This window comes from Dendrobates tinctorius, unplaced genomic scaffold, assembly GCF_039654945.1.
Source record: "Dendrobates tinctorius isolate UK_male_01 unplaced genomic scaffold, ASM3965494v1 ptg000138l, whole genome shotgun sequence".
Taxonomy (NCBI): Eukaryota; Metazoa; Chordata; class Amphibia; order Anura; family Dendrobatidae; genus Dendrobates; species Dendrobates tinctorius.
In genome coordinates, this window is record NW_027361806.1 from 14,478,312 (window position 1) to 14,504,529 (window position 26,218).

Below are 26,218 nucleotides of genomic sequence, written 5' to 3' on the forward strand. Positions count from 1 at the left end.
CTCAGGAGCGTTACAGGCACAGACGTAATAGTACTCTGCAGCCATTCAGTCACGTAATGGTTCTCTGCAGCCGAACAGTTACTGATGTAATGATACTCGGGAGCGTTACAGTCACTGACGTAATAGTACTCTGCAGCCATACAGTCTTGTATGGTACTTTGCAGCCGCACAGTTACTGACGTATTGATACTCAGGAGCGTTACAGGCACAGACGTAATAGTACTCTGCAGCCATTCTGTCACGTAATGGTTCTCTGCAGCTGAACAGTTACTGATGTAATAATACTCGGGAGCGTTACAGTCACTGACGTAATAGTACTCTGCAACCATACAGTCTCGCAATGGTACTCTGCAGTCGCACAGTTTGACGGAAATGGTACTCTGAGCCGTATAGTTACGGTCTTAAGAGTACCCTGGAGCCGGACAGTCACAGACGTAAGGGTAATATGAAACCGTACAGTGCTCTGAAGCCGTTTAGTCACTGTCTTGTTAGTTACCTATAACCAGTAATAATCTACAGCAGTGCAATCCTGGTTCAATAATAATCCAGAGCCGTACATTCACTGGAATGATGGGCAGACACACATAGGGATGCTGGTGCCCCGGCATAACAACTGCGTCCATATCTCCTGCACCCAAGCATTAGTCCTTCATTTTCCTGCCCTCCGGACGTTGACTTTGCTCTGCTCTAAGCAGTATAAAGGCCTGCCTCTACCCCTTCACGTCTGCTGTGTTTGGGCCGGACTTTCAGCTTCATACAAGTCCGTGTTACCCTGCAATTGTCTGCTGTGCGTCAGTGTAGTAAGATGCTGACCACAACCAGCAGATCCAGAGGTTGCGACCAAGGCGCACAACAGAGAGTAGAGTTTAGTCTCCCTCTGATTCTAGGCATACTGTTCTACAGTCAAAAGAACGGACTGGTCAAGTTATACCTCAGGACAGTCTTCGTGGTGTGGCACACTACACGTATTACTGTTATCCTGCCTAATGTCGTCAGGTATTCAGGCCTAGACCGCATCCCAGAGGCTGTGATTCTGCCTAATGTCGTCAGGTATTCAGACCTTCACGCAACGAAAATTGGCTCGTTCCTATACCCTTGTTCGGGTTCTCTCTCAAGATGATAGGGGCAGATTGCAGCTGGGTGCTATCCGCTACCAAGGCTTCAGACGCACCATCTACCAGGTACAGTGGTTGAAAGTGTTGTGCTTCAGGGGAGACGTGGCTTCGCTGACCGCTGCAGTGGTACTGGTGTTCTGTACCATATTCAGGTAAGTCAGACGCTCCAGCCTTCAGGTTCTTCACATCCCAGTGCAGCAGTGTTCGGTTCCTATCGAGCACGTGCATACACCTCTTCCAGACGTGTTTTGTTCGATACTTGCCGTCTTTCCGGTAACTCAACCATACCCGAGGTTGATCGGCTCCACCGGTCCGGCTCTTCTGTCCCATTGTCAGGTGAGTCACAGGCGCCTTCTCTCGCCCCCCTCAGGGTCTTTTACAACTTCTGCCTAAGCTCCCGTCTAATCGCCACTCAGGGGAAGGTGACGGTATGTATTACTTCTGGTGGACTGCAGCTGCGGTACAGACCGCTTGCAGGTGAGTCAAGGACACCTGTCATCTACATATTCCATAGCCTATAACATCTGGGGGTTGTTATCAGTTAAAATTTAGGCCCTACTGCGTACAGGCGGAGCGGATCTCAGCAGCAGCATAAGTAGATACTCCACCTTCAGGTAGGTTAGACACTCTTGTGTCCGGTACGGATCGTCGCAGTTTACTGCGGCATGCTTCGGACCCTAAGTGTGAATTGCTCCGCAGGAGTTTTGTCCACACGTTCTGATTATTCTTTTCCTAACTACTCAATTGGTCAATTTACAGTACTTTCCGCAGGCCATCTTTACTGCCTGGTGTGTTATACTTATTAATGATTGGCCAATAGTACCTTTTAGGTTCTGGTATATACTGAGGGCCTTGAGCTACCACAATACTTGAGCCCCTTATTGTCGATACTTACCTATCCTTTTTTACAGACACCTGGATAAAGCCTACAGCAGCTCAGAGATGGGACTTCCAACTGTGACGGGAACAAGTATCCCACCTCAGACAGGAAGGGGATCTGACTCTGCGCAAGCATCGACCAGGGTAGAAACCTGATCCAGTCCGGGATCTAATAGAGAATCTAGTGATAACAAGTTTCTCCCTTCCGCTGGAACCGTATCCTTTCACTGTTATTCTCTTGTGCGTGTTGTCCTAGACTCCGCAAACGGGTCTACACACTGCAATTCCTTCCCGGTTCCAGAGGACCAAGGATGGATTTGTTCATTTACATCGTCAGACGGATTCATCTTCGTTTCATCAGCCTAGTTGTCTTCTAGTGTGTAAGTGATCTACCTAGAACAAGCTTTCTTTGCAGTTGACATACTCCATATTTTTTTCAGGGACTTTCCTTGCTAGACTGTTCATTTTTTTTCTTTTGATCTCAGTCTGCAGAACTGACCAGCCGTTTCTAAACAAAGGGGCTCCTCAATACATCCTTTCACTCCGGAGAGTTTCGCAGAGTTCACTACGTCTGCGACTACAAGCCCTCCGGTTCCAGTTACCTCCACTACGGGTCTTCCTCCCCTAGACGGGCATCCCTCAGGGATACCAACGGCAAGCTCACACAGCAGTTGCCAAGCTCAACCTTGGAAGCACCCGCCGCTATATCTTGTCCTAGCCCCGTCTCCACCGGGTTGCAAAGTTCTATATTCGAGTGGCCGAGTTTGCTCATCAGAGCATTCTCTCTGGAGACCGGTTGGAAGAATTGGCCGTTCTCTCTGTCCAAAAAAAAACACCTTTTTTTCTTGCAATGAGGACATGGTTTTACACCTTCCCGAGTCCATCAGACTCGTTCCCATCTAAGGGTCCTTTTTTGGCTTACGGTTTCACAAACGAAATTATCCCCAAAGATGTCCCTCGCCAACTTGCCGTTCCTTCGGTTTGGCTCCTCCAGACCAAATGTTTAAGTAGGCCTCCAGAAGGGTGAGCTGTCCCCTTTCCCCGGGCTAACCTCGTTGCTCTGCAGTGCATTTCCTCAACATGGCTCGCTGAGGATCTGGGATTGAGTCCATCCTTGTTTTTTTGGTCAGGAAAATTCTTTTGCGTTCAACATTCGCCTTCTGAGAAACGCAAGATTTTTACTTTGCTCCATGAAACCTTTATCCAGGTCCTGATTTATTCAGAACTTCGGAAATTTCGGTTTTGTTTTTTTCAAAACAGACGGGTTCATTATCTTCTTGTTCATTTGGTAGCCTTCCCTTTCAGACTTTCAACTACTCCTGAGGTCTCAGAGAGTTTGTAGCAGCTGGGGTGCACTTCCGGTGGATCAAGGATTCAGTGTCCTCGGACTTACCCTTCATGACGCCCTCTCATCAGGCTATCTAGCCAGAACAACGGTTCTTACCAGGTTTGGACTTGAAGCGTAGAGGTCTTCCGACCTCCTGGTCAGCGACTGATCGCTGAATCCGGTTGGCATGGTGAGATCACCTGGTCAGGAAAGACTGCGTTTCTCTGTATGCGACACACCCTACCCGGGCAGTGTTTGTCCTCCTGGCGGTGCTCTTTCGGTCTTCGCCCGACACCTTTACAGAGGATATGTCCTCCATAGGTCCACGAGGCTTTTCAGAGCCCATGCCGAGCTTAAAAAGATCTTGCAGGTTGACCTTGCAAGGGATGATGGCGAGGCCCTCGTCCTGATGGGAGTTGTCCGCTGTTCCCTCCCCTTGGGGACTGCTTTGGGACGTCCCATGGTTTCTGTGTCCCCCAATAAGGCGATAGAGAAAACAGGATTTTTTAGTTGCTTACCGTAAAATCTGTTTCTCTGAGCCTTTATTGGGGGACACAGCACCCTCCCAAGTTGAACAGCCTTTTACTGTATTATCGTGTTACAGTTTGAGTTTGTGTTTTCTGTGGTTTCTGTCTAGTTCACAGATTGCTTCTCCTACTGCTTTCTTACTAACTGAACATCCTACTTCCTGTCGGAGGGGTGTACACTGTGGAGGAGGAGCTAACTTTTTTTCTGCATAGTGTCAGCCTCCTAGTGGCAGCAGCATACACCCATGGTTTCTGTGTCCCCCAATGAAGGCTCAGAGAAACAGATTTTACGGTAAGCAACTAAAAAATCCTGTTTTTTCTTTAATGTAAGGTTCTGCAATATTCCAATATATTCTCTTTATCGTTTCGTTAACTTTTGTAATATTTCTGCTTGCTGTCATTCAAGATGAACCAGGTTACAGAGACACGTCAGCAGTGCACCTACATGTAGGTCACACATCCAGAGAGAAGACGAAATGACATGAAGCAAAGATCTTGCAAGTAGTGAGAAATTAGAGCACACAGTATACGAATCCTTTACTAATAGCAGGTCTTCTGCTGACGTTCATGCACTGCCATTTATTCCTGACCCATAGAGACGCTTGGGTTTGCATATGGCTTAGATACATTGATGCAGTTAGATACCTGCTCTCACGCTGCATCTCTCCCTCTGGATCTCAGAGAGCGGAGACTGCTTTCAGGGTCAGAGAGATTTATCAGGCGGACGAGGTGGCTATTCCTGTGAGCTGTGTAATACTTGGTGGTCACAGGGACTTCTACTTTCTGGTGGAACAGGTGCTGCCCCCGGTGCTCTCCTCGGCTGCAAGGCTGCATTCCCCCGGAATACATGATTTACTGCCACTGACTGCAGCAGGGCAAATGAAATTTTTAGCCTGGCTCTGTAGGAGCCTAATAAAGGTTGCACTGTCACTGTACAGATGGGATAATGCACAATGTATGTAACGCTAGGGGAAATCCTGCAGACTGCCAAACCAAAGACCACCCAATGTATTGTGACCACAGGAGGGGGGGCTGCGTTACTATTTCTGAGCAGGCACCACAGAGGGAAGAAGGTTAGAAACATTCAGATTTACAGCTCCGAAGAATTTTCAGATAGTCCCAAAATATCCACAAGCAAGAAATAGACATGCCCGGCAGAGTTGTCATATTCCCTCTAAAAGGTGATACCAGCTATAGACTTGGGAGGGAATTGCTGAAATGGGAATTCCAGATTCTTTGAGGATTTGCTTTTTTAAAGAATATAGGAAATAATTCCACCCTACAGTGAAACGATCGCTTACCATCTTTTCTAATGTCTACCAGGAGCCCGGAAACCACCCATGTTTGGAGACTACGAGGCCCAAAGGCATTGGCAAGAAGTGACTCTCAACCTCCCGGTGAAGCAATGGTTTGTACAAAAATGTTCTATAGATTTTTCACTTTTACCTACAATGGATTTTTTTTACCATGTTTAGTCACTGTTTTTGTAATGTTGGCATGTCTGAAATCTCGTATCGATCAAACTGCCAGCATGTGGTCAGCAAGGGGGTCTGCTTTCTGAGCAGTTTCTCTGCAGAAATATAGGGGATGTCCGGTGAAGAGAAGTTATTGCATATCCACAGGAAGGGTGATAACATATGGATTGTTGGTGATCTGACCGCTGGGATCTGCATCGATTTACAGAACCGTGCACTTTTATGCCCAGTTGGAATGGAGCAGCAGTGCGCACGCTCGCCCGGCCCTTTATGCTTTCTATATGGAGCTGTTGAGCGCAGCCATTCTCTATTCTTCACAGTCCACGTAGAGAATGAATGGAGCGACAGTGCACATCTTGTGCCCTGTTCTGGCGATTTAACACAGACTTAAAAGTTAGGATAGTTCAGAACATCTTTTCACCAGACAATTCCTTTAAGCTTTCTCCTAGTTGGGCAGCTGCCTGGGATTGGCTAAACTTCTACAGAGAAGCCGGCTCCTTGGCTGTAGGTGCTGGAAGCATTTGGCCCATTGACTATGATGTTTCAGTCCTTGCCTTGGAGCTGCTTATCTCCGACAGGTACACAGGATTGTATATTACCGTTCTCGATCCTGCTAAACTGACCTGAGCCATCATTTAAAAATCGGGACATTGCAATACACAGTCAAATGTTCACGCTTTTGCAGGTTTGGGTAACTTTCTTCTAATGTGTATGGACACGTCCTTATAAAAACAAGCCAACTGCTTCTGAACTGTTTTGGCAAAGGTGCTGCATGATCCCTTCATGCAGCTGGAACATAACATTAAGCTAATAAATGCACTGATTAATGGGGGTCTGCTACCAATACGGACACTTTTTTTTTTTTGCAGTGGGCATCCAGGTGCCAAGCTTCTCATTTTCTTTCTTTTTTTATCTTCTTACCCAGGTACTTCAATTCCTCTGACAACGATTTGCTCTACTGGGGTCTTGATTACCCCCCTCTGACCGCCTATCACAGTCTTCTTTGCGGTTACATGTAAGTATAACATAATTTTCTGATTATTTTATCTTGGATTGGTGGCCATTTGATATCTATGAGGTCCACACACAATATAATACTTACACTGCTCAACCATTTTCTTCCGTCAGTCTTTTTTATTGGTGGAGTCCTGCCGCGTGCTGAAATGCTTATCTGAGCGCTGCTCTCCCTTGAGACTGACTTCACAGACTTTCCATTTTAGAGTCAGGAGAGCAGCACTCTCCACACACGAACGGCCCCCTACTAAGCAAAACCTCTGACGTGTCTTTATGGCATGTGAAGAGTTTTTTTTTTTTTTTCAAACTTTGACCTTACCTTATAAAAAGGTTATGAGTGCTAGTTTCTGGAGATGGAACTTTGCTTCTAGGATTCTTCAAAATTTTGGAAGGAATTCCCCTCCCTTTTATGGGGCAAATGGCATTTGCCCCGTAGAGACTTCATGACTTTCTCCAGATCCACCTGGTGGGGTTATAGGTTGATTGACCAATTCATATATGTTCCTTTCCAGCCCATTTGCATTTAAAATTTGATAATCTGGCATTACTGAGCTGCCGGATTATTGGAAATCCTAAACTGAAGTTAAGCCATGTGTATATTTCTATAAGTGTCCCTTTGCAGTGCAGACATCCCACATAAAGACCCCACACCCCAGCCTCCGACCATCACAAGCTGTCTATGATCCCGTTAAAATGCTGGCGCACGACTATCTGGTATTTTTTCCAGGTCTGATTTTGTTGTGTACCATAGATGCACAATTTTCAGACTATTGACATGTCCTTCCATATTCTGCTGTAGAGCTCGAATGATCGATCCGGACTGGGTGGCGCTGTCCTCGTCACGTGGATATGAGAGCCATCACCACAAGCTGTTCATGCGGGCAACAGGTACATGTGTTTAGAGAGTAAAGCATTGTGTGTGAATTTCATCATCCTGATATGCTTGGTGGCTCGTGCCGTTTGTATCAGCAGGGGCCACTGTGCTCAGTGATGGGCTGCAGCGCTGTCGGTGTAATGTCAGCGATCAGCAAAGAGTAGAGTAATGGAAATAGCCAGCACTGGAACTCAGGAGAATGATCTAGAGCTCAGTTTTGTTTTTTTTTTAATTATAAATCAGCATTTTTTATATGTAAATTTTGCAGAGCAGCATAACCAAGATGACTGGTTCTCTATAACTGCTCACAGACCATCCTTCTACTTTAGATGTCTGGCTAGTTGTCATGTGAATGTGCAAAATCCGCAACTGAATGGGACTTGTGCATCTGCAGAAGAAAAGTCAGAGACTACTAGACTGTACAGATTTATATACGATAAATTTCAAGAACACCAAAACTATGGACAATAAATGGGTCCATGGTCCCTCAATTACTAGGGAACTCCTAATTGAATAAATCCTACAGAGAAAAGGGAGTGATTGAGCCCAAAACGCTAAGACAAAATAATAGAAACCTATTTGAGAATAAAAATATTAATTTCATTGCATATAACAAAAATATGCAAAATATAATTGTCATAAAAATGTACAGTAGTGGATCAATGATGACTGTATACATGGTTACATTTTGCTAGCAATGAAAAAGTGTGCACAATATATGGGAATGAAGATATTGATGCGGTATGACCACTGAGTGGTCCCACCCACACACACAAAGGCACAGACCTCTCACAACTATCACATCAGCCCACTTGACCTCTTTCGGCTGTGTGCAGCACAACATGACAAATTCTGGAGGAGCGAACCCGCAGCCAACAGCACCTCTGCTGCCAGACTAAGCCCCCTTGGCTCTGAGTTGCACTAACCCACTGCCGTGGCAACACAACAACAATGGCGGCCGCACCATGAGGTCTGTGTTTTTAGATAGTTGAAGGTATAAGGTGCTATTGGGAGCTGCTACTTAAGGAGTTGCCTTGAAACATTGTGAAAGGTTGAGTCCCACTTTAACAGTGCTCAGTCCTCCCTTCATATCGGATGTTCTTCAGGAAAACAATAAGTCGTGGACCACCTATCGTCCGCCTGATTTATTTCGGAAGATCTCTCCTATCACTCAGGATTTTACGACTCCGCCTGACACGTCGTCCCACCGCCATCAATGTGAAGGCTTCTAATTATTTTTGATGAAATATGAATGCATTTAGCTTCCTAACATCTAAGGTGACTCCTTGCGAGGTGATGCTCACCACCCATTAATTGCTGCCGGCCGCCATGAGTGATGTGATACGTATACAGATGATGCCTGTGCAATATTAATAGGCGTCATTTTTGTAGTTTTGGTTGCAGACCTGATGGTTTACATCCCCGCAGTCATCTTGTACTGTTCCCTCCTGCAAGGACCATCGGCAAACAGAAAGGTAAGTGTTGACCCGGATTATTAGAAATTCTGCTTCTAGGCGGGGGGCAGTGATGGAGGTGTATTACTGAAAATGAATGGGTTAATACAATATATTGCCTTAAAATTGATAATCTGTGTAAGGGGGTGGAACATGGACCCCCATGTGTCATGGTCCGTGCCCCCTGGTCTGACAGAATATCCATTTTCTCGTTCGCCTTATTGGGGGACACAGAGACCATGGGTGTATGCTGCTGCCACTAGGAGGCTGACACTATGCACAAAAAAAGGTTAGCTCCTCGTCCGCAGTGTACACCCCACCGACCGGCAGGGAATTCCTTAGTTTAGCTTAGTGTCAGTAGGAGGTGGACAGGGGTCTTTGATTAGACCCATATCTACCTCGTTGTGCGTCGTTTCTTTTCAGGTTTTTTCCGGAGGGATACAGAGTGAATAGTCACATCTGTACTCCCACAAGGAGTCTGTGAGTACGGCGTGTACTGCCACCCCGTATCCTCGCAGCTCTCCGTGGCAGGACCAGCAGCCTTCCTGGCGGACGCCAACACGAAGACGTGTCAGCGATTCAAAGGGTCCTTGTCGTCCGTCTCCCACCCACTCGCCTACCAGAGCCTGTCGGTTGGACGAGACACAGACACTCTTCAGGGACAAGGTACCTTTATTCGACAGGAATCCGGGCCCAGGACGGGTAAGTATTGGGGCCCATTCGCCTCCCCCTCAGTCGGCACGGTTGCAGCGTTCCCCTTGGAGTAGGGATGCGGTAGCGCTGCGGACACCTGCGGCCATCCTGCGCCTACAGGCAGCCTCCGCTCTCTCTTACAGCCGTTCCCTTCTCTCCTGGCAGGTTTTTTTTGCGGCAGCGCTCATACTGCGGCACCTCCACGCCGACCCCGTGCTGACAGGCGGCCGCCGCTATTAATTTAGGCCCCGGCTTCAAATCGGGCCTACTTCAGCATCGCGGCCACGCCTCCCGCCCCTTTCTACTAAGCGGGCTTCTCTCCCGCCCGTTCCAGGTCCTCCCACCGCCTCTCTCTCTTGCACCCCAGCCTGTTCTTGGCCAGCGGGCGGTGCCTATTTCAGCCCGGCGGTTAGCTCCGCCCTTCTTCCCCTGGAAGCGCGCATCTTCTCCGTTCCTCTCAGGCGGTCGCCATCTTCTCAGCCTGTCAGCCAGACACGGTTCTCTTGGCCTGTCAGCCGGATATCGCTCTCTTGGCCTGTCAGCCGGATTTCGCTATAACCTGCATCTGCAGACAAGTCGGATAGCAACGTCTCTGGGGTCACCGGACCGTGAGTAGCTCTGCATCTGCAGACTGACACCCTTCTCTGCCTTCTGTCCCCCAACCTCCCGGCACTACCTCAGTTACTCACTATGTCTAACTCTAAATCTGATCGTTCCCGCCCTACGGCTCCCTCATGCACTTTAGTCAAGTTCTTTGCATGTTCTTCTTGCAATTGCAAACTTCCCTCAGGTCAGTCCACTCCCCTCTGCCTAGACTGCAGCAATCCAATTCAGCCTGACGCCGCTCAGGAGCCATCTATGGCCCCATGTGAGAGTGAACCCCCCATGCCTGGCTGGGCTTCGTCTCTATCACAATCAGGGGCAGACCTCACCAGGGTGTCTCAGTCCCTAGTAGCCGTTCTTGATAAGTTGCCCCTGGACACTTCTGCAGGGTCCAGCAGGTCTCAAGAGATTCCATTTGAGCCAGCCAGTGTTAGTCGCAAAAGACCCAGGTAGGATCTCCAGCCGGAATCCTCTCCTTGTCCCATCTCACCACATAGCCCTTCTCAGCAGCCTCCTTCCCGGGCCTCCTCTCCCGAGTCAGGTGAAGCGTTCTCGGACAGGTCATCTGAGGGGATTTTAGAGCTGGATTCGGACCAGGATGCCAATATGAAGGTTACGGTGCAGGACCTCATTGCAGCGATTCACCATACCTTCGACATTGCTGACTCCCCTGCGAAATCCTCAGATCAGGAGGTTTCGTTCAGATGGGCGGAAACACCCTCCAGGGTATTTCCTTTCCATTCCGAGTTTGGAAAGATTTTTACCAAGGAAAGAGAAGATCCGACCAGACGCTTTCAAAGAGGAAAGCGTCTCGGCGTGCTGTACCCGTTTGCCAAAGAGCTTACGGACAACTGGTCTGTTTCTCCCTCGGTGGACACACCCGTGCCCAGACTTTCTAATAACACGGTTCTCCCGCTTTCAGGTGTGGTGTCTTTAAAGGATTCTAATGATAGGATTATAGAATCCCTAGCAAAGTCTGCATTCGAAGCGGCTTCTGTGGCGGTATGTCCAATCTTTGCTTCATCTTGGGCAGCAAAGGCCATATCTACTTGGGCAGAGGCTCTTCGTAAGGGCATCCTAGATAAAGCACAACCAGAGCGATTGGCCGATCTCGCCAATCAGATCTCCCATACGGGGGATTATCTGCTTTCTGCTTCTTTGGATGCCGCATCCTGCGCAGTTCAGGCGTCAAGCAACGTAGTGGCAATCCGACGTACGATTTGGCTCAAGGCCTGGCAGGCGGACTTGTCTTCTAAGAAGTCTCTTACTAATCTGTCTTTTCAGGGAGTGCGCCTCTTTGGATCCCAATTGGATCAGATTATTAAGGACTCCACCGGAGGCACGAGTTCCCTCCTCCCTCAGTTGAAGCCTCGCAGACCCCCACTAAGTTGTCAGTTTCGTCCCTTTTGGGCTTTCCGCCGTTTCAATACGGCGGAGAACCCTTCCAACAAAGACCGCAGGCACGCCAGGATAGAAATAAAGTTTCCTTCAGACCCACCCCCTCCTGGCGATCACACTCTTCCCAGGGCAGACCATCCAGATCCAGATCTGGACGGTCCACATCAGCATGACTATCGTCGGACTTCTGAGGGTCCCTTCCAATTGGGAGGTCGACTCCTTTTCTTCAGGGACGCCTGGCTGGCCTCAGTGGAGGACGCTTGGGTCAGGGAGGTTGTATCGTCAGGATACAAGATAGAGTTAGTTTCTCGTCCGCGAGATCGTTTCTTCGAATCCCGCCCTCCAAAAGATCCAGCCTTGATCCCGGGGTTCTTTACGGCCATCGCCTCTCTCCTCAGTTCCGGGGTGATTGTGCCCGTTCCCGAGGCGGAGTGTTTCACAGGGTTTTATTCGAACCTATTTGTGGTGGCGAAAAAAGACGGGGCGGTCCGACCCATCTTGGATCTAAAGCTACTCAACAAAAGAGTCCGCCTCCGCCACTTCCGGATGGAGTCGGTTCGTTCAGTAATCGCTTCCATGGAGGAGCAGGAATTCATGTGTTCAATAGACATCCAAGATGCCTATCTACATGTTCCCATATTCTCCGGACATCAGAAGTTCCTGCGTTTTGCGATTCGCCAGGAACATTACCAGTTCGACGCGCTGCCCTTCGGTCTCGCCACCGCACCCAGAGTATTCACGAAGATCATGGCTGCGTTGATGGCCTTGTTGAGGATCAGAGGTCTCTTGCTTTTTCCGTACCTCGACGACATTCTGATCAAAGCTTCCTCTTTTTAACAGGCTCGCCTAAGTCTGACGATCGTCTTAGACACCCTTTCCAATTTCGGGTGGATCGTCAACAGGAAAAAGTCCTGTCTGGTTCCTACTCACCGTCTTGTGTTTCTGGGCCTACTGTTCGACACTCGTCAGGCAAGGGTCTTTCTCCCACAAGAGAAGATTCTTTCCTTGCAGCAGGATGTACGATCGCTGCAGATCACACGATTTCCATCCCTCCGAACAACCATGAGGGTTCTGGGAAAGATGGTGGCGGCGATAGAGGCAGTTCCCTTTGCCAAATTTCACGCCAGACCTCTCCAACACGCCATCCTGTCGAGGTGGAACAGGTCGGCTCTGTCCCTGGATCGTCCTGTTCGTCTTTCACGCCGGATCAAACGGTCACTCAACTGGTGGTTGACGTCACCTCTCATTTCCTTGGGACGGTCATTTCTTCCCATTCACTGGCAGATTGTAACAACGGATGCCAGCCTCCTCGGCTGGGGGGCAGTGTTCCGCAATCACACTGTTCAGGGTCGATGGTCGTCTCAGGAATCCGCTCTGCCGATCAACGTCCTAGAGATATGAGCGATTCATCTGGCTCTCGTTCACTGGGAGGGGCTCCTCAGGGGCCTGCCTGTCCGGATTCAGACAGACAATGCCACAGCGGTGGCATATGTCAACCGCCAAGGAGGGACACGGAGTGTCTCAGCCCTAGCAGAAATGTCCAAGATTCTTCATTGGGCAGAGGTTTCCGTGCCGACAATTTCCGCGGTACACATTCCCGGCGTAGACAACTGGACCGCCGATTTTCTCAGCCGCGAGGGTCTCGCGGCAGGAGAGTGGTCCCTACATCCGGAGGTGTTTCATCTGCTCTGCCGTCGATGGGGAACCCCGGACGTAGACCTGCTGGCGTCTCGCCTCAACAGGAAAGTCCCACAGTTTGTATCCAGGTCTTGAGACCCTATGGCAGTGGGCGCCGACGCTCTGGCCGTTCCTTGGTCGCAGTTCGAACTCCCCTACCTGTTTCTTCCCCTGCCTCTTCTTCCCAAACTGTTGAAGAAGATCAAAGCAGAAGGAATCCAAGTCATTCTCATCGCCCCGAATTGGCCCAGAAGGTCTTGGTTCGTGGACATTGTCAATCTTCTCGCGGATGCCCCCTGGAAGCTTCCAGACAGGGCAGATCTGCTGTCTCAAGGCCCGATTAGCCACCCCAATTCTCGGTCGCTCAATTTAACGGCGTGGCTGTTGAGACCGAGGTTTTGAAACGGGCAGGATTTTCCGATCGAGTAATTCATACCATGATCCGAGCCATAAAGCCATCATCTTCCAAAATTTATTGTCGTGTCCGGAAGGCCTATTTCACTTGGTGCGAGGCCAATGACATCGCGCCCATGTGCTTTTCGCTCCCTTCGGTTCTGGCGTTTCTTCAGGCAGGGCTGGATGCGGGGCTTGCCCTCAGCTCTTTGAAGGGTCAAGTTTCGGCGCTGTCCATTTTATTTCAGAAGACGTTGGCCTCCCGTCCTCAGGTCAAAACCTTTCTTCAAGGCGTGGCTCACACGACTCCTCCGTTCCGAGCGCCCGTAGATCCATGGGATTTTAATCTGGTTCTCGAGGTTCTGCAAGGTCCTCCTTTTGAACCTCTCAGGGATGTTTCTCTTTCTCTCCTTTCTTGGAAGGTAGCCTTTCTGTTGGCCATCACTTCCATCCGGCGCATTTCGGAATTGGCGGCTCTTTCTTGCCATTCCCCTTTTTTGGTACTCCACCAGGATAAGGTAGTTCTGCGGCTTCCACCCTCTTTAGTGCCTAAGGTGGTGTCCTCTTTCCACCTCAATGAGGATATTGTTCTTCCGTCCTTCTGTCCGAGTCCAACTCCTCCTCGGGAGCGGTCCTTGAACAAGCTGGATGTGGTCAGGGCGATGAGAGTCTATCTATCTAGGACGACTTCCTTGCGAAAGACAGAGTCTCTTTTCATCATTCCAGATTGGGCGCGGAAAGGTCACCCAGCTTCAAAGGCCACTATTGCTCGCTGGATCAGATCGGCAATTTTGGAGGCCTACCGAGTTAAGCATCGAGTGGCTCCTCCAAGGATCAGAGCGCACTCTACCCGGGCAGTGAGTGCCTCCTGGGCGGTACGCCACAGGGCTTCCGCGCTGCAGCGTTGCAAAGCTGTGACCTGGTCTTCGGTTCACACGTTTGTGAAATTCTACAAAGTCCACACCTACGCTTCGGCGGACGCCAGCCTAGGTAGGAGGATTCTGCAGGCTGCAGTGGTGAGTCCGCTGGCCTGATGGAAGTTTGTTTTCCCACCCCAGTTACTGCTTTGGGACGTCCCATGGTCTCTGTGTCCCCCAATAAGGCGAACGAGAAAACAGGATTTTTTGGTTTGCTTACCGTAAAATCTGTTTCTCGGAGCCTTCATTGGGGGACACAGCACCCTCCCATCTTCTACAACTCCTGTTGTTATGTTTGTTGGTTGTTTACAGTTGAGTTGTCCTGTTTTCAATCTATTCTGTTACTTCTCCTACTGCTTTCTCACTAACTGAGGAATTCCCTGCCGGTCGGTGGGGTGTACACTGCGGACGAGGAGCTAACCTTTTTTTGTGCATAGTGTCAGCCTCCTAGTGGGAGCAGCATACACCCATGGTCTCTGTGTCCCCCAATGAAGGCTCCGAGAAACAGATTTTACGGTAAGCAACCCAAAAAATCCTGTTTTCCTGCTGTTTACTTTAATGATATGTCCATGTCCCTTTTATAAAGCAGATAGCCGACATCTTAGAGTGGGAGCCTTTCAGGATCCTTCCTGTCAGCCAGCATCTGATTTCTTTCATGCGATACCTACATACTAGATCCGACCAACTGGGGGTGATCACTAAGGGGGCGTTCGTCACTCCCTTCTGACTTGTGTTAAAGGGGTCTCTGAGATTAGAGAACATTACTGTTTTATTTTTCCACAACAACAGTGCCCCCTCTGTCCACAGGCTTTGTGTGATATTGTATCACTGTCCATAGTCACTTGTGCAGACCTGAGTGGCAATACCAGACAACTCCTGCAAGCAGGGTTGGTGCTGTTTCTGAAATACAGCTGTCATGATTTACAATCCTGGACAAGAGCGCTCATTTCTGAATGTCATGTAGGATCACTGTGTAACACCTTGAAAATCTTTTTCATCCTTTTAGGTGCTGTCTTTGCTCTGCATTTTGCTTTATCCAGGACTCATCCTGATCGACTATGGACATTTTCAGTATCCTTTTTGCTGTGTTTTTTTCTTAGGAGAAAAAAACCATGTCAATATTTTTTGCGTTTTCCTTTCGTAAACTGATGAAAAATGCTTGTTTTATTATTTTTATTTTATTTTGCAGTTTTTTCGTGTCTTTGATGCGTTTTTTGCCACATAAATGAGGCAAAAAACACAACCTATTAGTGCACCAAAAAAATGCCAAAAACGTTGTGTTTTTCAGGATATGTTCACACTGATAATTTTGACATGGACTTTTTAAAAAAAATAACAAAAACAAATCATGCTGTACACTCCTTCTCCTGGCCACCTGCAAATCTCTGCTGCTACACTTGATGTTGGGCATTGGCTGCAGTGCTGTCGTCACAGCATGACTCTTATCATGCTCATCCATGCTTGTTTATTTTTTTATTTTTTATTTCCAACATACCGGAGAATGATGTTGCCCTTAACACAGACACACATACAACTCTGTCAGCCTGGGGTTCGCTCTCTGGGGCATCATCGCGCTCTCTCGTGGCTACGAGGCTTTAGGGTCGCTGGCATTTTGCTTGGCCCTGAACTATAAACAAATGGAGCTTTACCACTCGCTCCCATTCTTCTGTTTCCTACTAGGAAAATGCATCAAGCAAGGAATCACAGGCCGGGGGTAAGTGAGTGCCCAGTGGGACGAATGCATACAGGTAACGTCAGGTTCTCGTCCAGTAGAGTTCCTTTATTCCAATATCACCGAGGAGCATTCCGAATTATCGGATGAAAAGTTCTGCATTTTTGTGCAATATAATTTCAGTTCTTCACCATTAACAAAATCTCTTCTTGCCGTTCATGAGAAAACCTGATCAGATCTTATTTGTCTTTTAATACATTTGAGGGTTTGTTACAATTGTATCCATCCTAGACGATCCTCTATGACACGGGAACTGGACTAGTTTTACTAAGGAGAGTCCGTGTACCTGGAGGACCGAGCTGCACTCTTGACAATGATGATGTCTCCTTGTTGCCATTGTGCGGACTCTGTAGAATTATTTGCTTCAAGTGTTGTTATCCCACAAAATGAAGACCAAGACTCCTAATTCGTTCCCATCACAGACTAACGTTTCAATGAAACCTTACACCGTGCCCCTCATTTTTGTCAGTCCTACAGCTCTTAAAATAATTCAGACACCAAAAAAAAAATACATAGCTTGACGCTCCTGATTCCTGTATACGTCCGGGCGCTTACCGGCATCATCACCTTCTATGCTCGATGCTGGCTGGTATCAGCACCTTCTATGCTCTGCGCTGGCCGGTATCAGCACCTTCTATGGTCAGTTGTGTCCTAGATGCATTCGCTCAGACGCTTAATTGTTCCATCTACGAAGATAATTCTGTGGGGGTGCTGACAGGTGACCTCCTAAAAATAAAAAAAACATTAAAAATCCTTCAACTTTTTGACCAAATTTTTCTTTGAGTGGAATATTTTGATAGATCCTCACCAATATGTAAGCTTTGTGAATGCACAAAAATTAAAGGGTTGTTCCTACATCAGCCATCTACAGATGAGACAAAGCACCGGGTACAGAGTCAAGAGCAGCTGTATATTCCCCACAGGTATGAATGGGAGATATGGAGACCTGGTAGTGGATCAAGTGCTGCTCCATTAATTTCTATGGGAGTTACGAAAACAGTGCGGTTTCTCACAGCTTCACGGAAATTTCCATCTCATCCATTAACCGAGATGGGAATAACCCTTTTAAAAGGGCTGTCCAGAACTACTCAAACTTTTCTGTACTTTATCTTGTACAACTGTAGGGACTCGCACCTTGTAAAGAAGCGGGTACACAGCGGTGAGAGTAGGTAAATGTAAGAACCCAGACACAAGTGGTAAAAAACAAAACAAGAAAACATTTGGGAAGTTGTATAGATACTGGAAATATGATACGAGGTCCTGAAACCCCCTTTATTGTCATTAGAGTTTTCAAAACCTACAAAAGGCCTCCCCTGACTGGTGTCCAGTGGTTGGGACCCGGTCCTTGTCTACCCTTATTCACACAGACGTCAACTTTGACACATGATAAGGTTATTAATACTAGACAGTGTAGGACCGCCCCAACCACAGAGTAACCTTGTCGATGATGGGACGGCTTTTATGCTATGTTTGATCAAATACAGTATTACTAAGAACTCTGTATGATTTAAATGCACTTTTGCTTTTTACTTATTTAATTATAGCAGGTTTTTTTCATTCTGTCTTTTGTAGGTTTTGTATGCTTTTTGGCCATGTAAACATGCATTTATATGCTGTATGTGTACCAACTCAAAGCAAGCTCAATTTTTAAGTTTTTTTCTTTGTCATTAGAGTTTTGTAGGACCCTCAGATCTTGTCCCAGGACGCTCCTCGGACTGTTCCTCGTCCACTTACTCCTGACACCGTGTCGTGTTTTGTCACCTGAAATGAGCAGAGCTCTCCGTCCTCCTCGACTTATCTCAGACAGGCCACTTTTTGTCGTCACAGGCTCCTTCTGCTGCTGAAGATCGGGCTGACGGTAATTGCCGCCTTCAGCCTCTGCTGGATCCCCTTCTTGACAGACACAGAACAAATCCTTCAAGTCCTCAGAAGAGTTTTCCCTGTGGGCCGTGGACTCTTTGAGGTCGGTGAAGTGCTTTCTGTTTTGTTTCACATACACCAGTGACCTCTAGGGATTCGGCTGCAGGACTGGGGGGCCCAGTAATAAGTAGCCCGGGGTCCGTCACATCTCACTTGCCAGCCCTCTGCTTTGTGATTAACGTCGGGCTGTGAGTCTTCTGCCAACGTGCTTTGCTCACGGCATCATTAAAGGCGCGTTCCTCTCAGAGATTTTCTCCAGCGAGATGGACACCGCGGTGCGGCGTGTGCCAGCGAGGCCTCGTAAACGCAGCAGCCATTAGCCGCTCGCTTTTCTTGGGCCTGTAATGTGCAGTGCTAATTGTTTGCCTTTTTAAAGCCATAATTATTTTTTATCGGAATCATTCTGCCGCTTTAATGCTTCAATTATTTTCTAGAAAAATTGATTTGCAATTTCATTTTTTTCCCTGTTGTCCGTCTTGGCTGCAATCTGCTTTCTCTTGTCAGGGTTGTAAAGTGACAGAGGCGGATAAAGGCCGGGAGGAAGGCGGCTGCCGCAAAAATGGCCGGCTAGAAGATTTAAATCCATATATATCTACTGGAAAAACTCCTTAATTCAGAATTATCTATCTCTGGAGTTTCTTTTGAAAACACTGTGCCGCCAATAATCTCTAGTATGTAGAGGCTCCTCATACGTCAGATGTCCACATATTTAATATCACTGCTTTCTGTCAGTGAATCTCTTCTGCTATGGTTCTGCTCACACAGCTGGTTTGTTACAATGTATCAGTGCAGGAAATCCCCCTGTGAGCACAAAACAGCTGCAGCATAAACCCCTCTGCCGTTCAGTACTTCAAGCTGATGCGTCATTCACTGACAGGCGTCTGTTGGCCCTTTTTCTTCGCTGATACACAAAAAAAATTGCCGTCAGCAAGAGGGGCCGGAAGGGAAAAAACGTAGTGACTTCCAGCTGTGTGCGTGGGCGACTGTATGTGTGTGTGCGCTGGTGACTGGGAGCAACTGTGTGAGCGAAGGGTAACTGTGTGAGTGTTGATGATTGTGTATGTAGAGGCGATTGCGTGCGTGGGCAACTGGGAGTGACTGTGGGGGTACCGGTGACTGTGTACGCGGGCTACTGTCAATGTATTTGCAAGGGCTAGTGATTGTGTCTGCGGGCGAGTGACTGACTGAGTGGGTGTGTGACAGAGGTGGTGGGCAACTCTGCCAGGGCTGGTGATTGTGTGTACGGGTGGGCGACTGTGAGTGTGTGTGCAGGTGATTGTGCATATGTGAGTGCGGACAATTGTGCGTGGGTGACTGTGTGCCCGGGCGACTTTGTGTGGGTGAGTGTGCATGGGTGTATGTGGTTGGATGGGCGACTGAGTGTACGTGTGAGACAGCAGGTGGGAGATTCTGCGAGGCTGTTGATTGTGTGTGTGTGTGTGGGCGACTGCGCGCGCGATCCTATGAGTGTGCATTTGTGTGCGCGTGGGTGACTGCATGCATGTGCGTGGGTCTGTGTGTGCATGGGTGACTGCATGTGTGTGCATGGGTGACAATTCATGTGTCTGCGGGCAACTGTGTGCACAGGTGACTGCATGTGTGTGTGCAGGCGCCTGCGTGGACGGCTGTGTGTGTGTGTGTGTGTGTGTGTGTGTGTGTGAAACTGCGGGGGTGACTGCATGTGTGTGTGTGTGTGGGCGACTGTGCGCACGGGTGACTGTACATGTGCGTTGGTGACTGTACGTGTGTGTGTTCGTGCGTGCCACTTCCGCAGTGCTGCCACCTCGGTTGGTTCTCTGCCCATGTCCACACAGCTGTGAATTAGCAGCTGCCTGACGGATGAGTGTTTTGCTGACACTATCTCTGTGGTTACGAATTTAATTTTGAAAGCGATCCTAGCACAACTGCTAATGTCTTTACCGCTCCTGATTTATGACTTGTTAACCCTGTCGCTACCAAGCAGGGAGCGCAGCCGGGTATGTGACACTGTAAGAGAGGAAGCCATGCAGGGTCTTACCGGAAAATGATGATCGTTCAGCACAAGTCTTTAGTCCAAGTCTTTTTATTTATTATTGGCATTAACATTTTAAAGAGCCAGTACACCAAAAGCCAGCAAGATAGAATAGTGCAGCGGCGGTTAAGATATCAGTCACACATGTAGATTAACACGTACTCAGCGCTGAAGATGGGTGATACGGACTGGTTATTTCTGGGGGCAGGAATTGGACACTATAGTTAGACTGAAATGTTTGATAACAGGGATCAATAGCTTGCACAGGATGTGGTATTGTTATATTTTTTCTTTTGGAGGTTTGACTGCTTGGGCCTCCACCAATCATAAGAATGAAATATATTGGCTGCTGATGGGCCGACCTTCTCAGCAAGAAAAATGGATATATTGACCCCGACTCATCAAACCAAGGTCTTAATTAGGGGACAGGGTGGAGTGTGCACGTCTCTTAATGTATCAAGAGAGGTGTGAAGTGACGTGCACCTCGGCACAAATACTACTCCAGTCCCTGCTGTCGTAAGATGTTGTCACTGACCTGCCCTTTACAGTTAAGAAATAATAATAATAAGTAAAATTATAGTAAAAGTAGTTTACAAGGTCGTTGTCTTCTATACACACTTTACCAAAAATCAATAGTACAACTCATATAGGAAACTTTGTAATAGATCTTTGAAACCTGCTTACCGTATTTTTTGCTTTGTAAGACGCACTTTTTTTCCCCCAAATTTGGGGGGAAAATAGGGGTGCGTCTTACAATGCAGCTATACCTTTTTTGTGCTGCCGCTGCGGGTGTCCGGTGCTTGCCGCCGCCGAGCTCTGTCCCCCAGTGCGGCTGGGTGCTGCCTCCGCCGTGCTCTGTCCCCCGGTGCTTGCCGCTGCACTCTGTCCCGTGCTGCGTGGGGGGCTCTGCCGTTCCATCCATGCTTGCAATGCACTGTGTGGTGGATTTCTTCCGGGAAAATGGCCGCCACGCAAGCGCAGATGGAGATCTCGGTACTGAAATCTCGGGACAGAGCTCGGCGGCGGCAGCACCCGGTACAGAGCGCGGTGGCAGCACCGGGGGACAGAGCGGGCGGCAGCACCAGGTAGAGCGCGGTGACAGCATCGGGGGACAGAGCGGGCGGTAGCACCAGGTACATAGCATGATGACGGCAACACTGGGGACATAGCACAGCGGCAGCATCAGACACCTGCACATCAATACACCCCCTCATCCTAGTAGCAACGTTTCACTCCTACCTCTTCCAGCAGCAACCTGGATTATTAGAAGCACCACCATTTTATTAAAAAAAATTTTTTTCCTATTTTTCTCCTCAAAATTTGGGGTGCGTCTTATAATCCGGAGCGTCTTATAAAGCGAAAAATACGGTATTTCTTCACTTATGAGCCACTTCTCCTACCCCTTCTTCCTGATCTCATCTTTCACTCTGAATATCTGCTAAAATCTGTCTTTTCGAAGCGTGAAAGATAGAAGTGCAGAGACTCCCATAGGGTATGTGTACCCGAAACAACACCGAGGTTTCCCTAGGCTAAGCCACTTCTAGAAAAAGGTTACTGTCTTTTTTTCCTGAACCAAAGTTGCTGACAGCTTCGCTGTTGTTTATGCAGTGGCAGCTTTTTTTTTCTACAGCTAAACCTATAACTAATCCTGAAGTGGCTAACAGAAGTAACAAAAAAAGGCTGGCCATGTACACAGCAGTGTCGTTTTTACATTCCGGTGCATTATAGTAATTTTTTTTATGGCAGGTTTTCAGCGCTTTTTCATGTACATACCCATAGACAGAGGTGCTGCTTTCTAGTAAGTATTGCTCTCACTCCAGAGCTAGATTCACAGCTACACTGCTCAGTACCGCTGTATAATATCTTCCATGCTGCTTTTTTCTAGTAAGTATTTTATCTGAGCCCAATGTTGGATTCGCAGCTCCACTGCTCTGTACTGCTGTATAATATCTTTCATTATGCTGCTGTTGCTTCTGCACATGAGTTACATAGAGACAGGAGAGCAGGAATCCCTCATGTCTGGGTGTGTTGTGTATGGGAGACATCATGGCAGCCAGTCTCCATTAATCCATACAGTTTCTCTTTTTTGCTTCCAGGATAAAGTTGCGAATATTTGGTGCAGCCTCAGCGTTTTATACAAAATCAAAAACGTTTTATCTCCAGAAGCACAATTACGGCTCAGGTAAATCTTTCATCTCATTCCTAGGACGATGCCAGAGTGTTCACAAATGTATTCATGGTAGGATGCGCACAGGGGTATATGTATGCACAAATGTATGCGCTTCACACCGCCGGGACATTTAATAATAATAATCTTTATATAGTGCCAACATATTCCGCAGCGCTTTACAATTTAACAGTTTCAAACATAACAGTCAAAAGTAACAACTTTAGCAATAATACAATGATTAGAGCAAAATAAGACGTCCCTGCTCGTGAGAGCTTACAATCTACAATGAGGTGGGGGGGAGAAACAAAGTACAGGTGTGTATTTACAGTGATGTATTTACAATGATGGTCCAGCCATCTTGAGCGAGTGGGGGATAGATGGGGATAGTGAATGGGCTACACACGCACACTTACACTTAGAATGACTGATTAGGGAATGTGATAGGCTGCTCTGAACAAATGTGTTTTGAGGGAGCTCCTAAAACTGTGCAAGATGTGGCTGGTTCTAATTTCTTGGGTTAGAGCATTCCAGAGGATTGGCACAGCGCGGGAGAAGTCATGGAGTCGGGAGTGGGAGGTACGGATTAGTGCAGAGGTTAGTCGAAAGTCGTTTGCAGAGCGCAGCGGTCGGTTGGGCTGATAGACAGAAATGAGGGAGTAGATGTAATGGGGTGCTGCACCGTGGAGAGCTTTGTGGGTGAGAATAAGTATTTTGAATTGGATCCTATAATGAATGCGCAGCCAATGTAGCGACTGGTGAAGAGCGGACGCGTCCGAGTCCCGATTAGCCAGATGGATGACCCTGGCTGCAGCATTAAAGATGGACTGGAGAGGGGAAAGTCGATAGATGGGGAGGCCAATTAATAGAGCATTACAGTAGTCCAGGCGGGAGTGGATCAGGCAACAAGAGCCCCATAAACATTATGTGGTACAATGGAGGTAGGGGAGAGCAACCCAAACTCCAGTACCGAATGCACAAGCTCGAAACAAGCTATTAAATCCAGGAGAAAAAACTAGAGCATGTGGTAATTTGCATATTAAAAATATCAAAACTTTATTAAAAAAAAGTGCTACAGGTAACTTACATTAGTAATAGTGCCAGTCAAACAATGCAGATAACATAAACCCAAGTATCACCGACTCCTCTCACCAAGATGGAACACCTCCCAGCAAGCATCCCCAGTATAACCGTATACCCGAGACCCCATGTATATACAAGGTAATCACGTCCAAGGGCTATGTAAGAGGCTCAGGAACTGGAAATAACAATAGGGAACACACTAGCAAGGTATAGTACACCGGGGGTAAGGTCGGGGAAAGATGTGTATAGTTGTGTGTCATCAGCATAAAGATGATGCTGAAAGCCAAATCTGCTGATGGTCTGTTCAATTGGGGCTGTGTGGAGAGATAAGAGAAGGGGGCCGAGGACTGAGCCCTGAGGTGCCCCAACAGCGAGAGGAAGAGGAGATGAAGTGGAGCCAGCGAACAAAACACTGAAGGAGCGGTCAGAAAGATAGGAAGAGAACCAGGCGAGAGCAGTGTCCTTAATGCCTAGTGACTGGAGCCTAGAGAATAGGAGACGGTGGTCAACAGTGTTGAAAGCAGCAGAAAGGTCGAGGAGAATGAGCAGAGAGTGGTCACTGTTACATTTTGCTGTCAGAAGGTCATTGGTCACTTTGAGTGCAGTTTCTGTCGATTGTAGGGGGCAGAAACCGGACTGTAATGGGTCTAGGAGGGAGTGAGTGGAGAGGTAACGGGTAAGGCAGGAGTACACCAGTCGCTCCAAAAGTTGAGATGAAGGGTAGATTGAAGACTGGTCTGTAGTTGTTTGTGCAGCATGGGTCGAGAGCGGGTTTCTTTAATAATGGAGTAATGATAGTGTTTGAAGGAGGAGGGAAAATGCCCGAGGAGAGGGAGAGATTAAAGATTGTAGTTAGGTGAGTTGTGACGAATGGAGAGAGAGAGACTGGAGGAGATGTGAGGGAATGGGGTCAGTAGTGCATGTAGTCGGACGAGAAGAAGAGAGGAGCCTGGAGACTTCTTCTGTGATGGGATCAAATATGGAGAGTGAGCCAGGAGAGATGCAGGGAGGGATGAGAGTCACGGCACCTGGTGGCTGGGAGTGCGGATTTCCTGACGGATATTATCTATTTTCTCTATAAAGTGGGAGGCCAGGTGATCGGCACAAATGTCTGTGATAGGGGCTTGTGCTTTCAGCCTGAGGAATGAGTGAAAGGTATCAAAAAGTTTCTTTGGGTTGTTTGTATAGTGAGGAGATCAGGGTGGTGAAGTAGGTCTGTTTTGCAAGGTGAAGGGCCGAATTAAAGGTTCTTAACATGACTTTGAAGTGGATGAAGTCTTCTGGTGTGCGAGTTTTCCTCCATAAGCGTTCAGCACTCCTAGAGCATCACTGGAGAAGTCGAGTTTGCGATGTGAACCAGAGATGAGCAGCTGCAATTGCACAGAAAGTGAACTGGTGTCAGTATAAAGAGCTCGTTGCAGGGAACATGTGGATAGGGAGGCACCCTTCTTCTTCTTACAGAGAACTTCACAATGAGGATGAATCCACACGTGGCAGATTAGATGTAGAAATCCACTTGCTGCTGCCAAACCCTCAATACAGATCTATGTAAAGTGACAGTAAAGGCAAATGTTTCTGTTTTCTTATCTCATCTTTTATTTTCTCAGCTTTGCCTGTACTGTGCTGGGCGTGCTGCCATCCTGCGTCAAGGTCACCACTCACCCGACAATCAGAGGGTTTAAGCTTGCCTTGGTAAGATCAACCTTGCTCGCTTTGGGGGGGTGCAGAGCGGCCCTTCTCGCTCTTGGAGAAGCCAACCCTTTTTGCTGTGTGTATGGGGGTATGCAGCCCCTCTTGCTCTGTTAGTGGGAGGGGCACAGCCCTTCTAGCTTATCACATTATTGCTTTATCTTTTTTTTTTTTAAGGTAACCTGTTCTTTATCTTTTTTCTTGTTCTCCTTTCAAGTCCATGAAAAATCCATCCTCCTGGTGTCATTGTAAGTATCGTCTGCTGTAATTCATGTGTCTATAATATGGACGTAAAAAAAAATATTTCTACACATATACGTGTATACAAAGATAGTAGAGAAGGTCCCACAATCCAGCATTTCATCATCTGGATGATTACTTTGTTTTGTTTTTTACGATTTTGCACATCAAAGATCCTTTTGTTTTTGAAAGCATTGCATCATGCAGTATCTTTTTTTTAGCTCACATTCCCATACGATCACTCAGTGGAGGTGCTTTTCTGGAAGTGTTGAGCTGATCGTCCAGTCTACATCAGTGTGTAAAGTTTGGCCATGATGAATATGTTGGGGTTGGTCGGGCTCCTGCCTGATACTGACATCTCAGGACCTCGTTGATTACACATGAAACAGAATAAAAACTAAAACTGGGGTAATTCATGAAGCCTGCCATTTTAGGCTTAGTTCAGATATCCTTTTTTTATTTTTTGCAATTTTCATTCATTTTTTTTTTCATTACTGCACACAGATGACACATGGATGGATCTGACTGCTCTGTTATTTCAACAGACCAATGCACTTGCACGGGCAAAATTCATATGCAAGTTTGATCAAGAAAGAATAGGTGCCGTTTTTTTTTTTTTGTTTTTTTTTTGTGGTCTGTTCCTCCTAAAAAAACAAAAAAAAAAAAGCAGACATGTGAACAGGTACCCTAGAGGTACACAGTTATGAGAACCCCGGATAGGACAGGTGAGATATGGGCTTCTGAATGGGGCCTAATATGCCATTCTTTATAACAAAAAAAAAGTCTAATGCACTACTCACAAAAAGTTAAAGATATTTGGCTTTCAGGGGAAATTTCAGGATGATCCTAAGATGCCCTGTAACCTTTTCAGGTGTACTTAATGTGACATCTCCAATCTTCTGACTGCACATGTCCAACTGTTCAATGTCTCAGGACTCTGCACAACTTGCTGTTCTCTAACAAGCATGTTAATGGCAAAATTCATAACAGGTGTTTGATTGATGAATCGGCCAATACATTAACTTAGAAT

General features: G+C 47.4%; 1 protein-coding gene across 2 annotated transcripts in view; it reads left to right on the plus strand.

Annotated features, from left to right (window-relative positions):
- ALG6 (ALG6 alpha-1,3-glucosyltransferase) overlaps positions 1 to 26,218 on the plus strand; it is a 47,707-nt gene that overhangs the window by 9,491 nt on the left and 11,998 nt on the right. Inside the window, exons 2-11 of one of the 2 annotated variants that reach the window (XM_073544669.1) lie at positions 5,172 to 5,256; positions 6,249 to 6,338; positions 7,137 to 7,225; positions 8,604 to 8,686; positions 15,353 to 15,417; positions 15,890 to 16,060; positions 17,906 to 18,041; positions 22,106 to 22,191; positions 24,867 to 24,951; positions 25,126 to 25,196. In XM_073544669.1, coding sequence (XP_073400770.1) covers positions 5,172 to 5,256; positions 6,249 to 6,338; positions 7,137 to 7,225; positions 8,604 to 8,686; positions 15,353 to 15,417; positions 15,890 to 16,060; positions 17,906 to 18,041; positions 22,106 to 22,191; positions 24,867 to 24,951; positions 25,126 to 25,196 — 961 coding nt within the window. Of the gene's footprint in view, positions 1 to 5,171; positions 5,257 to 6,248; positions 6,339 to 7,136; positions 7,226 to 8,603; positions 8,687 to 15,352; positions 15,418 to 15,874; positions 16,061 to 17,905; positions 18,042 to 22,105; positions 22,192 to 24,866; positions 24,952 to 25,125; positions 25,197 to 26,218 lie in introns of both variants that reach the window. The other variant, XM_073544668.1, reaches the window with a different exon arrangement.